This window comes from Otolemur garnettii, unplaced genomic scaffold (assembly GCF_000181295.1).
Source record: "Otolemur garnettii isolate 467f Iridium unplaced genomic scaffold, OtoGar3 scaffold00245, whole genome shotgun sequence".
Lineage (NCBI taxonomy): Eukaryota > Metazoa > Chordata > Mammalia > Primates > Galagidae > Otolemur > Otolemur garnettii.
The window spans coordinates 1,079,537-1,092,564 of NW_003852640.1; the positions used below are offsets into that span (position 1 = coordinate 1,079,537).

Sequence of the window (13,028 nt, forward strand, 5' to 3'; positions counted from 1 at the left end):
AGGCTCCGCGTGCGGCGCGTTCGGCCCGGACCGCACGCCTGGAGGGGGCGCCGGTCTCGGCGAAGGCTGCGTCCTGCCGGCTCTTCCCGTCCCAGGCACTTCATGGGACAGCAGTAAAACAATACTCGTGTTTTATGTGAGATGGAAACTTCACTGGGCGTCCTGTATTTCAGTTCGTTCAGCCTCGTCGCCTGACCTCGCTCTTCGCCCACCTCCCCTCCTCCGGTCTCCCGCCACCCAGAGCCCCTATTCCCCCGCACGCCCCAGGCCCGCGTCCCTCCCACAGATGGCACGTCCCAGCTGCCGGGCCCGCCGACGCGGGTCACTCACCCTCGCCATCTCGGGCACCCCTCGCCGGCCCGCGCAGGCCGAGGCCCCCTCGACCCCGCGCTGCGGTTCCGGGTTTCCCCGCCCCCAGCCCGAGGCGCCCAGCCCGCCCCAACCCGCCGGGCGCGGCGCGCAGGCGCAGGCGCGGAGGGCGGGCGCGGGCAGAATGGGGACCCCAGCCCCGAGCCCGCCGAGCGCTGCCGCCTGAACCCGCGCCCGCCAGCCCACACCATGCTCAAGTGCATCCCTCTGTGGCGCTGCAACCGGCACGTGGAGTCGGTGGACAAGCGCCACTGCTCGCTGCAGGCCGTGCCCGAGGAGATCTACCGCTACAGCCGCAGCCTGGAAGAGCTGCTGCTCGACGCCAACCAGCTGCGTGAGCTGCCCAAGGTGAGCGGCCGCCGCACCTGCGCCTCGACGGCGCGGCCTAGCCCTCAGTCTCCAGATCGGCAGAGTCTGTCTGCTAGCCACGCAGCCTGCAGCCGGCCCTACTAGTTTCCACTGGCCAGAGCCCCACCCTGGCCAGCTCCACCCTACCCCCATACGACTGGGCTGGCACCAAGTGGCAGCGGTCATCAGTTGCCTGCCTGGGGCAGGGGTGGTCCCTGAGCCCAGAAGTGGAGCGTCAGAGTGAGACCTGTGAGGGGAGGGTTCGTGGAGGTGGAGGGATCAGGGCGGAAGGTGGTGGCTGGCGGACGTTGCTTGCTGGGCTGCCCTGGCCTCCTCCCTGGGCTTCTCTCTCTTACTTCTTGGGTGCAGGGTGGTATGTGGAGCCCACCTGAGGCGTCCAGCCCTGTGAGGCGCCCAGCCTTGTGAGGCTTGCTCTGCCTCTGCTTCTCTGCACTCTTGTTCTTTCTGATCAGTTGGTTTTCCTTTTCTGGAGGTGGAGTGCTAGTGCTCTGGTGTGCAGGGTCTATGTACCACAAAGGCTGTGACCTTAAGTAGTCCTAGCTGACAGCTCGTCTACCAGGGTCATCTGCAAGTGCCATGTTTTTTCTTGCACATGGCCCCACATGCATCTGTGGTACTTTGCTTTTTATGTTACTGGTTATTTGAGGATTGTTTGCTGAATCCTCATCTTGGGCTCAGGCCAGGCTCCTTGCTGGGGTGTGGAAGCAGGAGCCAGCATGGGTGGAGTCTTGAGTTGACTGTAGGGTAGGGGATGCCCTGTCTGGTCCCAGGAAGCAGTTTCTCCCATACAACATGACAAGAGGCCTGGATGAGATAACAGGTTGGGAGTGGGTACAGCAAGTGTGTCTGCTGTGTGCTTCCCGCATTGCAAACAGCATTGTCACAGCTGGATTCCAGGACCTGATGTGATCTGGAGCAGGCAGAGGCCCAAGGACCATGACTATGAGTCTGTGTGTCCAGGAGCTCTTCTCGGTTCTATAGGAACCCCTGCTACAGAGCCTGTCCCCTCTCCCTTGACCCTGCCTGCAGCCCTTCTTCCGGCTACTGAACCTGAGAAAGTTGGGCCTGAGTGACAACGAGATCCAGCGGTTGCCTCCTGAGGTGGCTAACTTCATGCAGCTGGTGGAGCTGGATGTGTCCCGGAATGGTGGGAGCCTGGGTGGAGGCGGGATGGAGCCTGGGGCACAGCTGGTGGGACTGTGGACCTCCTGGAGGCCACAAGCATCTTTCTAGAGTGGTTATCTGTTACAGACATCCCTGAGATACCTGAGAGCATCAAGTTTTGCAAGGCTTTGGAGATTGCAGACTTCAGCGGGAACCCCCTTTCTAGGTGGGTAGCAGGCACGGCAAGGGACTGTAGCAGGCTGTGGAGGTCCTGCAGCCTTGGCCTGGAAGTGTCAGGTCCTCTGCTTCCTCCTGCACAGGCTCCCTGATGGCTTTACTCAGCTGCGCAGCTTGGCTCACCTGGCCCTGAATGATGTGTCCCTGCAGGCACTTCCTGGGGATGTGGGCAAGTGAGTGTCTTTCTGGGGTGGAATGGGCAGGGAAGGGCTTGAGTTGGTCCTGCCCCTGCCTTGCTCTCATGTTGGTTCCTGGTCTGTCTTTCAGCCTCGCCAACCTAGTGACCCTGGAGCTCCGGGAGAACCTGCTCAAGTCCCTGCCTGCGTGAGTGTGCTGGGTGGAGCTGCAGCCTGGGGCCCGGCCACGTGGCCACACTATACAGCTCTGTGTCCTCTGCAGGTCCCTGTCGTTTCTGGTCAAGCTGGAACAGCTGGATCTGGGAGGCAATGATCTGGAAGTGCTGGTGCGGGGAGTCGGGGTGGGGGGGCTTGTAGGTGGGGTGGGGGCAGAGCCAGGCAGAGCAGGACCATCCCCACTGAACACCTCCTCATCCCTTCTTGCAGCCTGACACTCTAGGGGCTCTGCCCAACCTTCGGGAGCTGTGGCTGGACCGGAACCAGCTGTCAGCACTGCCCCCGGTGAGTGAGGGTGACCAGTCCTCCTTCCACCTGCTGCCTGTCCCTTCTCTGATCCTGTCCTGCCCTTAGGAGCTGGGGAACCTGCGGCGCCTAGTGTGCCTTGATGTGTCGGAGAACCGGCTGGAAGAGCTGCCCGCAGAGCTGGGCGGACTGGTGCTGCTCACTGACCTGCTGCTCTCTCAGAACCTGCTGCAGCGGCTGCCAGATGGCATTGGTTAGTGATGCAGAGGGCTGTGGGGCGGGGCACACACAACCAGGCCCCAAGAAGGAGCATAGGAGCCTGGAAAACCCCTTGGGGATGCTCTGCATGATGTCAACCAAGGTGCTAGAGGAAAGCTTTGAGGCAGGCCCCTGAGGAGGCCAAGGTCTGAGTGGGCATGAGCCTGTTAGAGAGCAGTGTCTATGGGTGAGTAAAACCCGTTGGGGAGTCCAGTGTGTTTCTTCAGGGAAATGGAGTAGGTAGGGCCCAGTTAGGTTTGCAGAGAGAGTAAGAAGAGCAGGTCAGACGTTCCTGGGGTTATCCAGAAGAAGTGACAGTTGTGGGGCACAGGGTGGGCTCTGGCTACCCCGACAGCCTGTTGGCTATTGGAAGGGAGATTGGGCACTCAGGTGATCCCTCGGCTCCACTCAGCTGTAGTGCCATGTCTCCTGATACTAGGTCAACTGAAGCAGCTGTCCATCTTGAAGGTGGACCAGAACCGGCTCTGCGAGGTACCTGAGGCCATCGGGGACTGTGAGAACCTCTCTGAGCTGATCCTCACGGAGAACCTGCTCACGGTGGGGCCTGGCAGGGAGGTGCTTTCAGAGTTAGCTTGGCACCTGCTGGGGGGGCACATTGTAGGGGATGCTGGTGGTGGCCTAGCTCCTGGGAGCCACTCGGGAAGGGCACAGGGGAGGAAATGTGCTGGCAGGGGACACAGTGGGGCAGGACTGGCAGGGCCAGGGCAGGAATTATTGCTGTTTGGTGTGGACAACTTGGGCTCTTTTTTCTGATACTGGGAAGAATGCAGGAAAGAGAGTGGATTTGCACGCAGTAGAGGATGAGTCAGGGGAGGAGGCAAAGCTGAGGCCATGGAGACAGGGTGGGAGCGGTGGGGATCCTGTCCCTAGGTTGAGGAGCCAGGACCTCTCTGTGGGCACGGTGTTTACAGGAGGTGCCCTGTCAAGGAGAGAGAAGGGGAGCCCCACCTGTGGGGCCCAGGGGATGGTGGCAGGCTAAGCCCTAGAGACTGAGGGGTGAATAGAGGCAAAAGCCAGCTGGGGTGTCAGAGTCATGACACAGCCCCGGCAGGTCAAAGCCAGAGAACCACTGGGGCAGAGCCAGGGCTTACAGGGTCAGGGGTCGTGTCCTGACCGGTGCTTTGGGCGTGGACACAGGTCCAGCTCTTAGATCTCAAGGGCTTTAGGGACTCTGACTAGAGTTGGTCCATTGTGTCTATCCTCTCATCTGCCCCCAGGCTTCTCCCCTCCCTCCCCCAACCCCTGGTGGCTTCTCCCAACTTCTGACTTCCCCTGGCCAGGCCCTGCCCCACTCTCTGGGGAAGCTGACCAAGCTGACCAACCTCAACGTTGATCGGAACCACCTAGAAGTGCTGCCGCCTGAGATTGGGGGCTGTGTGGCACTCAGCGTGTTGTCCTTGAGGGACAACCGCCTGGCTGTCCTGCCACCAGAGCTGGCCCACACAGCAGAGCTGCATGTGCTAGATGTGGCTGGGAACCGGTGAGTGCCTGCCCAGCCCCTGCAGACCTGGTGTGTCCCTGGCACACACTGACTATGCCCACTGGCCCTCCAGGCTGCGGAGTTTGCCGTTTGCGCTCACCCACCTCAACCTCAAGGCGCTGTGGTTGGCAGAGAACCAGGCGCAGCCTATGCTCCGGTTCCAGACCGAGGATGATGCTCAGACAGGCGAGAAGGTGCTCACCTGCTACCTGCTGCCTCAGCAGCCCCTGCCCTGCCTTGGTAGGTTGCTGGTGACTGGCAGCCTTGACCTGGGGTGGGCATCTTCAGGTGAGGCCAGGAGGCCACCTGGGCCACTGACACGCACCTCCTGCAGAGGACCTGGGGCAGCAGGGGAGCCCCTCTGAGAGCTGGAGCGACACCCTTCCAAGCCGTGTCAGTGTCATCCAGTTCCTAGAGGCCCCCACTGGCGACGAGGATGCCGAGGAGGCAGCTGCTGAGAAACAGGTATGGGAGGGTGGGGACTCTGGGCGGCATAGTTGCACCCCTCCCACCTGACCCCTACCCTGTTCTGTTCCTCATCCCTATCCCCTGTGCAGGGCCTACAGCGCAGGGCCACACCTCACCCCAGTGAGCTCAAGGTGATGAAGAAGAGTGTCGAGGGGCGTCGGAGCGAGGCCTGCCCTGGCAAGCCAGAGCCTGGGCCACCCCCACCCCCAGAGGAGGTGAGCGAGAAGCCTTGGCAGCCTGGAGCCCCACTCCCCTTTAGGGAGCCTGGTATCCATCTGGGCATGGGGCAGGGGATGCTGGGGCAGCACAGGAAAGGGGGAGGGGATGGGCTACCAGGGAGATTGTAGGAACAGGCAGGTAGCTACAAGGTGAACTGGAGAGGAGTACCAGTGATGGGACATAGTGTAACTCTGTGGGGCTCAGGGCAGCGGGGGCTCAGATTGGAGGCAGGCACTTGGTGAGCCCTAGTGGCACAAAGTAGGGCAGTTTGGCCCTGTGGGCAGGGCCTCTGGCATTTTCCCCAGGAGCCTATGTGGCTGGCAGGGGAAGGGTTTGGTGTTGCGGCAAACTTGAGTCTGCTCACTGGAAAGCTTCTAACATCATTGCCCCGCATTGCAACAGGACCAGTGGCCAGGGCCGGACAGGGGGCATGTTGGGCTGGGCAGGGCCACCACCAGTCTGAGGAGAGGGCTCAAGTTGGGCAGGCCTTTTCCTGGGAACTGGCATGGTCCTCGTTCTTGCACTCTTGGAAACAGGCTTTCTTAAGGACCCTCTGTGCCCACAGCTATGGAGTAGTTCCACTGGAGATGGGACAGGGAATGGCCATGAGAGGGTGCGCCTGTCACCATGCTGTGGCAGGGGTGGTGGGAAGCCCGGGAAGGATGCGTATGGGGGCGAGCTCTGTGCAGCTTGATGCCACCGCCTGCCACAGGGCAAGAGGCTGAGTACCGAGTCTGGCCTGAGCGGAGGCTCCCAGCCATCTATCAGCACAGCCTCCACGGGCGAGCCCACAAGCCCGGGGGCTGAGCTTCCAGGGCTGAGCCACCAGGAGGCCATGCTGGCTGACCAGGAGGAAAGCACCGAGGAGGACTATGAGGAGGTGAGCAACAGCAGGGGAGGGGCAGGCGGGCTGTGGTGGGGCCTGGCCCAAGGACAGGTACACAGCTGGGGCTAGTCTCAGTGTGGGTGGCAACTGGGCCATGGTGGATATGTAGGGGCTGTGCCGCAGGACGGACCTTGGAGAGGTGCCAGACGCTCCATGGTCACTGACCCCAATTGTACATGCCACTGCCCCACCCTGGACTCTTCTGACCACATGGTGGTCCTCAGCATCAGGCCCTGGTGGTCCCTGTGTCTCTACCTAGGTGCCATGTGTCCACCTGGCCTTCTCAGAGCTGAGCCCGTGTGTGCCCCTCACTGGGCACTTGTCCTGAGTCCTTGTCATCCAGCAGGGAGCCTTTGAAAGCCTCTGTTTATCACTAGTCCTATTCAGCAGGGTTTCCCTGGGCCAATGTGGACACTTGGCCATACGGCCTGGTGCCTGTGACGGGGCGGGAGGATGGGGCCAGGGCCACACTCGCCCTCACTTTCATGCCATGTAGCCCACAGTGCACTTCGCAGAGGACACACTGCTGCCTGGGGATGACGGAGATGGCCAGGAGGGGCGATTGCAGGCACCCTGGGCCCCGCCGGGTGGGAGGCAGCGGCTCATACGTAAGGACACGCCACACTACAAGAAGCACTTCAAGGTTGCCAGGCTGCCCCAGCCCGAAGCAGTCGTGGCCCTGCTGCAGGGGAAGCAGCTGGACGGGGAGCATCCCACAGCACCTCGGGGCTGGCACAATGGCCCCCACACATCTTGGGCCCCTCAGGCCCAGGAAGAAGAGGAGGAGGAAGAAGACAGGGTAGAGGAAGCGGAGGAGGAAGAGAAGGCTGAGGAGGAGGAGGGCGAGGCTACCACTGAGGAAGATGAGGAGGAGGCCATGGCCTCCGCGCCCTCTGTCAAGGTGGGTCCCATCCGCGCCCTCCCCTGACCCAGGCTCTCCTGCCCTCATGGGGCGTTAGGGCTGTGGCACGTTGAGGCCAGAGACCAGCCCAGGCCTGCCACTGACTGAGCCCTTAAGTCAGGCCTGGGCCCACTGACCCCTGGCTGCCTGGAGGTGGTGGGCATGTGCATGCCATGGTAGGCAGTGGTAGGCAGTGGTAGGCAGTGGTGCCCCGACGTGCTCCCCCAGGCCCTGGTGTCGGCATCAGTCCACACTCCTGGCAGCTTTGTGGGTAGCATTTGCCTGACTTGCCTGTGGACTTAGGCAGCTCAGCAGGGCCGTGGGTGTGTAGGGCCTGGGGCTGCTGACTCTCAGGACCCTTCTGCGTTGGGCACTGACTCTGGGCTTGAGGCCCCTCAGCTGGCCTTGTGGCCTTTTCCTGGGGGTTTGGCGGCAGGCCTGGTCCTTCTGCCTTGTCAGGCCTTCTGGATGCTCCGGCAGACCCACAGGGCACTAGCATGGCCCTCCCTGATCCTCAGGCTTGCTCTCAACAGCTCACAAAGGGTCTTGCCTGCTCACAAGGCATGCTCAGGTGCCAGGGGAAGCCTGGGCTGCTCCAGGCCCCCTACTCCCTGCTCCTCACTATTCCCTAACCCAAAGAACAGAATGATGGCAGAACAGCCAGGCCTGGGCTCATCTCTGCCCTAGAGCGTCCCCCGCACGGCTTCCAGGACAGGAGGCACCATGCAGGGATAGCGCCAGGTCCTGGGGAGCGCTCATCGCGGGAGCTTGGTGTGGCCTTTCTTCTGTCCTTTCTGCTTATGGTGGGGGCTGGGCAAGGTGGTGGTGGTGGCCCCTGGCGGTGGCTAACCTGCATGCCTCGCTGGTCCTGTCCTAACAGGGGGTGTCGTTTGACCAGGCCAATAATCTGCTGATAGAGCCTGCCCGCATTGAGGAGGAAGAGGTCTGTACTGCTCGCTGCTGCTCGCGCTCTGGCCCTTGGTCACTGCCAGCCTTGCTTCCTGGGCTGCAGGCTCTTGCCTTTCCCTACCCCCACCGCCTGAATGCAGACCCCCTCCCAGAAGAGTTCCCAGCAGCCCCCACAGACCTTGGTCCTAGGGCATAGTCCCATGGGGCCTGCTGGTCTTGGTGGGTAAGCACAGCTCAGCCCCAGGGCAGTTCATCCCAGTAGGGCCAAGTGGCGGTGCTGGGCTTTTTCCATTTCCCCACCTATGATGGCTCTGTGAACCTTGAGACCATCGATTCTGGAGAATTAGAATCAGCCCTCACTGTCCGGAGGGCAGGCAGTGAGGCCTCAGAACTCTGTCACCCAGAGGCAGCAAGCCCTGGACACATCACACTGTTCTGTGGCAGCATATGCCTGCTGAGCTTTCCGGCCCTTCTCTAGCTGCCCTGTGCCATGCTGTCTGTGGGCATGGCTCAGGACCCAGTGCACCTGCTCAAGGAAGAGCTGCAGGTAGCCATCGGCAGCTCTGGCCACTTCCTGCTGGGCACCCAGGCAGCCCCCTGCCTGTCCTGGCCCTCCCAGACATGTTGTATCCATTCTGTTCCCAGCTGAACCTGACCATTGTGCGGCAGACTGGGGGCTTGGGCATCAGCATCGCAGGGGGCAGGGGTTCCACACCCTACAAGGGGGATGATGAGGTGAGCAGCTGCTACTGGGTCCAGGCTCCTGTGGGCCCTTCCCTGCCCCACCTGCCTCCCTCAGCTCCACCTCTTCTGTGTCACCTACTTCTCACTTTGGACTTACAGCTCACTTTTTCTGGGTGCATCACTTGCCCTTAGGCCCCCAGCCATCAGAATACCCATGTTTTTGGACATTGCTGGACATGGGGGTCAGTCTCAAGGACTTGATGGTTAGAAAAACCAAGGCAGCCCACAGGTGCGCTCTCGCGGTGCTGTGAGGCCTGAGAACAGCCAGAGGGTGTCATGTCCATCATGTCTATGTTCTCCGTGCAGCCTTCTCTTGGGTTGATCTGCACCTTCCATCTGCCTGGCTCTTAGGACCCCACAATAGCCTGTGCCTGGCCCACTGTCCCCTCCCCATGCCATCTCCCTACTTGGGGTATCTGGGCCTTTCATGGCCACAGCTGGCCCCTCCCAGAGGGGCTGAGGCCAAGGGCCCAGGCTCTGCCACTTTCCAGGGCATCTTCATCTCCCGGGTGTCTGAGGAGGGCCCTGCAGCCCGCGCTGGGGTCCGAGTGGGCGACAAGCTCCTCGAGGTGAGTCATCACGTAGTAGCTAAGCCCCTGGAAGTGCATGTGGTCCACTGTTGGGGTGTTGAGCTGCCTCCCTCAGGCTGGCCCCAAGCTCAGACCCCATCCCCAGGGTAAGGCCCTGGAAGCCACTGGGGGAGGGACCTGGCTGCTCCAGGAGCACAGTCCTGTCTGGGGGGGACTATTCTGGGGCAGACCAGGAAGGTGACCAGACCCCTCCTGGGCAGGGGCTGTCCAGTCTGTACAGGGGTGTGGGGAGCTCCCAGGAGGCCATGTGAGGGCAGGCCTGGGGCCCTAGCCAGAATGGTGTTTTCCGATGTTGCATGGTCATGTTCTCTGGCTTAGGCCTTGCCCTGATCTTTGCATCGAAACTCCTGTCCCTGGATGGTCAAGGTAGGGGTGGGAGTTCGGAACCTAGTGACCTCAGGTGCTCTCCATTGGATGGCTCAGGTGCAGCACGAGGGGGCCATAGGTGCGGACTGGCTGCAGAGGTGTCTGCCTGCCTCTTGTGGCCAACCTGTGTCCTGACCCTCAGGCTGCATACAGGGGTTTCTGGGACCTGGCTGGGGAGAAGAGCACAGCACCCACCAGGATCCCATGGGATGCTCCAAGCTCAGGCACCTTGCCCTGGACCTCAGACTCCCTGTCCATGGAGGGGGCAGCACTTGGCTGTCAGGGTGGCTGTGGCTTGATCCTGATGTACAGCATGGCCTCTGTTCCCCACTGCCCACAGGTGAATGGTGTGGCCTTGCAGGACGCTGAACACCATGAGGCAGTGGAGGCGCTCCGGGGGGCTGGCACTGCTGTACAGATGCGCGTGTGGCGGGAGCGCATGGTGGAGCCTGAGAATGCAGTCACCATCACACCTCTGCGACCTGAAGACGACTATAGTCCCCGAGAGAGGCGGGGAGGAGCAGTGCGCCTGCCCCTGCTCCAGCCAGACACCACTGGGCCCCTCCGCCAGCGGCACGTGGCCTGCCTCGTGCGCAGTGAGAAGGGGCTAGGCTTCAGCATTGCTGGCGGGAAAGGCTCTACACCCTACCGGGCTGGCGACGGGGTAAAGCATGGGGGCCCAGAGCCGGGAGTTGGAGCTGCCCATGGTGTCCACACCAAACTCACTAGTGGCTGGGGCTCTGCTCCCTTCTTCTCTGCAGGGCATCTTCATCTCCCGCATTGCTGAGGGAGGTGCTGCCCACCGGGCAGGCACACTGCAGGTTGGCGATCGCGTCCTCTCGGTGAGTTTGCAGGGGGCTGGCTGGTGCCTTCTGACCCATCCACTCCTCGGCTTCCCTGATCCTGGGTATCCTCACAGATCAATGGAGTGGACGTGACTGAAGCCCGGCATGACCATGCTGTCTCTCTGCTGACTGCTGCCTCCCCGACCATCGCCCTACTGTTGGAGCGCGAGAATGGGGGGCCCCTTCCTCCCAGCCCTGTGTCACAGTCTGGCTTGTCCCCCACTGCAGCCACTCCTGGGGAGCCTGCACTGCCCAGGCTGGCCCCCAGCCTGCTAGCAACTGCACTGGAAGGGCCATACCCAGTGGAGGTGAGACACCCACCTTCATCCAAGTGTGGAGCTATGACTCTCCAGGACCCCCATGGCCTCCCTGGTGTATGCCCTTTCCACATGGGCCCTCTGAGACTGGGGTTTGAATACAGCCTGCTTGGTGTGGTCTCCCACATCCCCCAGCATGGCCTCCCTGTTAGCACCCATGTTAGCCACTCTGAGGTGGCCAATAAGAGCCCCCGCAGGGGACCCCACAGACACACTGGGCCACTCCACACACCCCTACATACTGCAAGGCCATACCTGTGGGCAGAGGGGAACAGAGGCCGTGCTGCCCCGAGGATCCTGCTGTGCTCTGGGGAGTGTGCCAGTAATCACCTTCCTCCCTTGTATCCCCTTCTCTGCCCTGACTGAGGCCTAGCTCTTGTCTCCAGGAGGTCTGTCTGCCAAGAGCGGGGGGCCCACTGGGGCTTAGCATTGTCGGGGGCTCTGACCACTCCAGCCACCCGTTTGGTGTCCAGGAGCCTGGTGTGTTCATCTCCAAGGTAGAGTAGGCCCAACTGGGCAGCTCTGTGCAAAGAGGACAGTCTCGGGCATGGGTCAGTACAGCCCCAGCCCACCAGACACTGTCCTCTTTCCCTCCCAAATAGGTGCTCCCGCGGGGTCTAGCTGCTCGCAGTGGCCTGCGGGTTGGGGACCGCATCCTGGCAGTGAATGGGCAGGACGTGCGAGAGGCCACACACCAGGAGGCAGTCAGTGCCCTGCTCCAGCCCTGCTTGGAGCTGTCCCTGCTGGTGCGGAGAGACCCTCCACCGCCAGGCATGCGGGAGCTCTGCATTCAGAAGGCCCCAGGGGAGAAGCTGGGCATCAGCATCCGTGGGGGTGCCAAGGGCCATGCAGGGAACCCCTGTGACCCCACCGATGAAGGTATCTTCATCTCCAAGGTGAGGGCCCTGCCTGGGCTGGCCCTGAGCCCCTACTCCCACAGGTCTTCCCCAGCAGCCTGGCCTTGCCCACTCTGGGTCTTCCCACAGGTGAGTCCCATGGGGGCAGCTGGGCGCGACGGCCGGCTGCGTGTGGGGCTGCGGCTACTGGAAGTGAACCAGCAGAGCCTGCTGGGCCTGACACATGGTGAGGCTGTGCAGCTGCTACGCAGCGTGGGTGATACGCTGACCGTGCTAGTCTGTGACGGCTTCGACACCAATACCACCTCAGCCCTGGAGGTCAGTGCCCCACCCCCAGACCAGATCCTGCCCTTAGTACAGCCCCCAAGTATTGTGATGGGCTGACCCCCAGGTGGCTGGGCAATAGATCCTTTCCAGCCATCTGCATCTGGAAAGTGGTTAGTGACCTGAGGCAGCCCTGGGTGGCAGTGGGAGCAGGGGCTGGGGCCGTGCAGCCACTTCCTCCTGAGCCCTGGGCATCAGGCTGCCTGGAGGCCCTGGCCTGGGTAGGACAAGGTACATGAGCAGATGGGGCTTGTTCAGGGCCAGCAAGATGTGCTTCTAAGAGAAAAGGTGGGGCCTCTGGCCTGCAGGTGAGCTGGGGATGACTCGGACCCCTGCCCAGAGCCCACTGGCCAGGCTGAGACTACTCGGGACTCAGCCTACAGAGGTGCACAGGGGTGGTGTTCTGCACCCTGGTGGCATCCTGTTTTTCCAGCTTGTCCTGGTCGTGGGGTGCCTCTCCAGTGGCCCCAGCAGACAGTTCTCAGATGTAATGTCTATGCCTTTCCTTCACTCTCTGGCCCCCAAAGCAGAAGCCAGTCCCATGCAGCCTCTAGCCCCAGGCTCACTTGTCCCAATCCCTCTGTCTTGTCCCTCTGCCATATCCAGCCCTCATTACTGTCCATTTGCCCAAACAGGGTTCTTAGGGCTCTTCACTTACAGTGGCCACTGCTCCACTCAGAGGGTGTCCTGTACCCAAGATGTGAGTAGCTGGGTCACTGTTCCCTGCCAGCACAGAGCAAGGCTTCTGCTGTCTTGGACAAAGCTGGTACCATTTCTGAGTCTCCCCCCACTCCCTGGGCATTGTATTGTTCTTAGCTGTGTCTGGCAGGTGGGGCCCCCTGGCAGCAGGGGTAGGAGCCTGTAGCCGAGCCCTTCCTCTGCCTATCAGGAAGTATCTGCCTCCCCTCTCATGACGCTCATTGCCTTTATGGCATAGGTGCTGATTTCCCATCAAATAGGGCCTGAGTGGTCATCTTTTGTTCTGTGGGACAGGTTTTTTTTCCCTATGTCACTTTTCCATTTTAAGATGGTGTCTTTTGAGTTACAAAACTAAATTTTTTTTTTTTTTTGAGACGGAGCCTCAGGCTATCCCCCTGGGTAGAGTGCCATGGCATCACACTCACAGCAACCTCCAACTCCTGGGCTCAAGCGAGTCTCCTGCCTC

At 61.5% G+C, this 13,028-nt stretch overlaps 1 protein-coding gene across 5 annotated transcripts in view; it reads left to right on the forward strand.

The window, feature by feature from the left end:
• Positions 1-506: 506 nt before the first annotated feature.
• Positions 507-13,028, forward strand: part of SCRIB (scribbled planar cell polarity protein) — a 20,290-nt gene continuing 7,768 nt past the window's right edge. For 4 of the 5 annotated variants that reach the window (XM_012813059.2, XM_012813060.2, XM_003802305.3 and 1 more), the window contains exons 1-24: positions 507-717; positions 1,768-1,885; positions 1,990-2,068; positions 2,163-2,252; positions 2,347-2,403; positions 2,479-2,542; positions 2,643-2,717; positions 2,787-2,931; positions 3,376-3,494; positions 4,238-4,437; positions 4,511-4,677; positions 4,772-4,902; positions 4,995-5,120; positions 5,837-6,004; positions 6,507-6,911; positions 7,792-7,854; positions 8,466-8,555; positions 9,056-9,133; positions 9,861-10,184; positions 10,282-10,362; positions 10,440-10,673; positions 11,069-11,179; positions 11,285-11,578; positions 11,669-11,857. In XM_012813059.2, coding sequence (XP_012668513.1) covers positions 559-717; positions 1,768-1,885; positions 1,990-2,068; positions 2,163-2,252; positions 2,347-2,403; positions 2,479-2,542; positions 2,643-2,717; positions 2,787-2,931; positions 3,376-3,494; positions 4,238-4,437; positions 4,511-4,677; positions 4,772-4,902; positions 4,995-5,120; positions 5,837-6,004; positions 6,507-6,911; positions 7,792-7,854; positions 8,466-8,555; positions 9,056-9,133; positions 9,861-10,184; positions 10,282-10,362; positions 10,440-10,673; positions 11,069-11,179; positions 11,285-11,578; positions 11,669-11,857 — 3,567 coding nt within the window. In that variant the 5' untranslated portion in view covers positions 507-558. The remainder of the gene's footprint in view (positions 718-1,767; positions 1,886-1,989; positions 2,069-2,162; positions 2,253-2,346; positions 2,404-2,478; positions 2,543-2,642; positions 2,718-2,786; positions 2,932-3,375; positions 3,495-4,237; positions 4,438-4,510; positions 4,678-4,771; positions 4,903-4,994; positions 5,121-5,836; positions 6,005-6,506; positions 6,912-7,791; positions 7,855-8,465; positions 8,556-9,055; positions 9,134-9,860; positions 10,185-10,281; positions 10,363-10,439; positions 10,674-11,068; positions 11,180-11,284; positions 11,579-11,668; positions 11,858-13,028) is intronic. The other variant, XM_023508385.1, reaches the window with a different exon arrangement.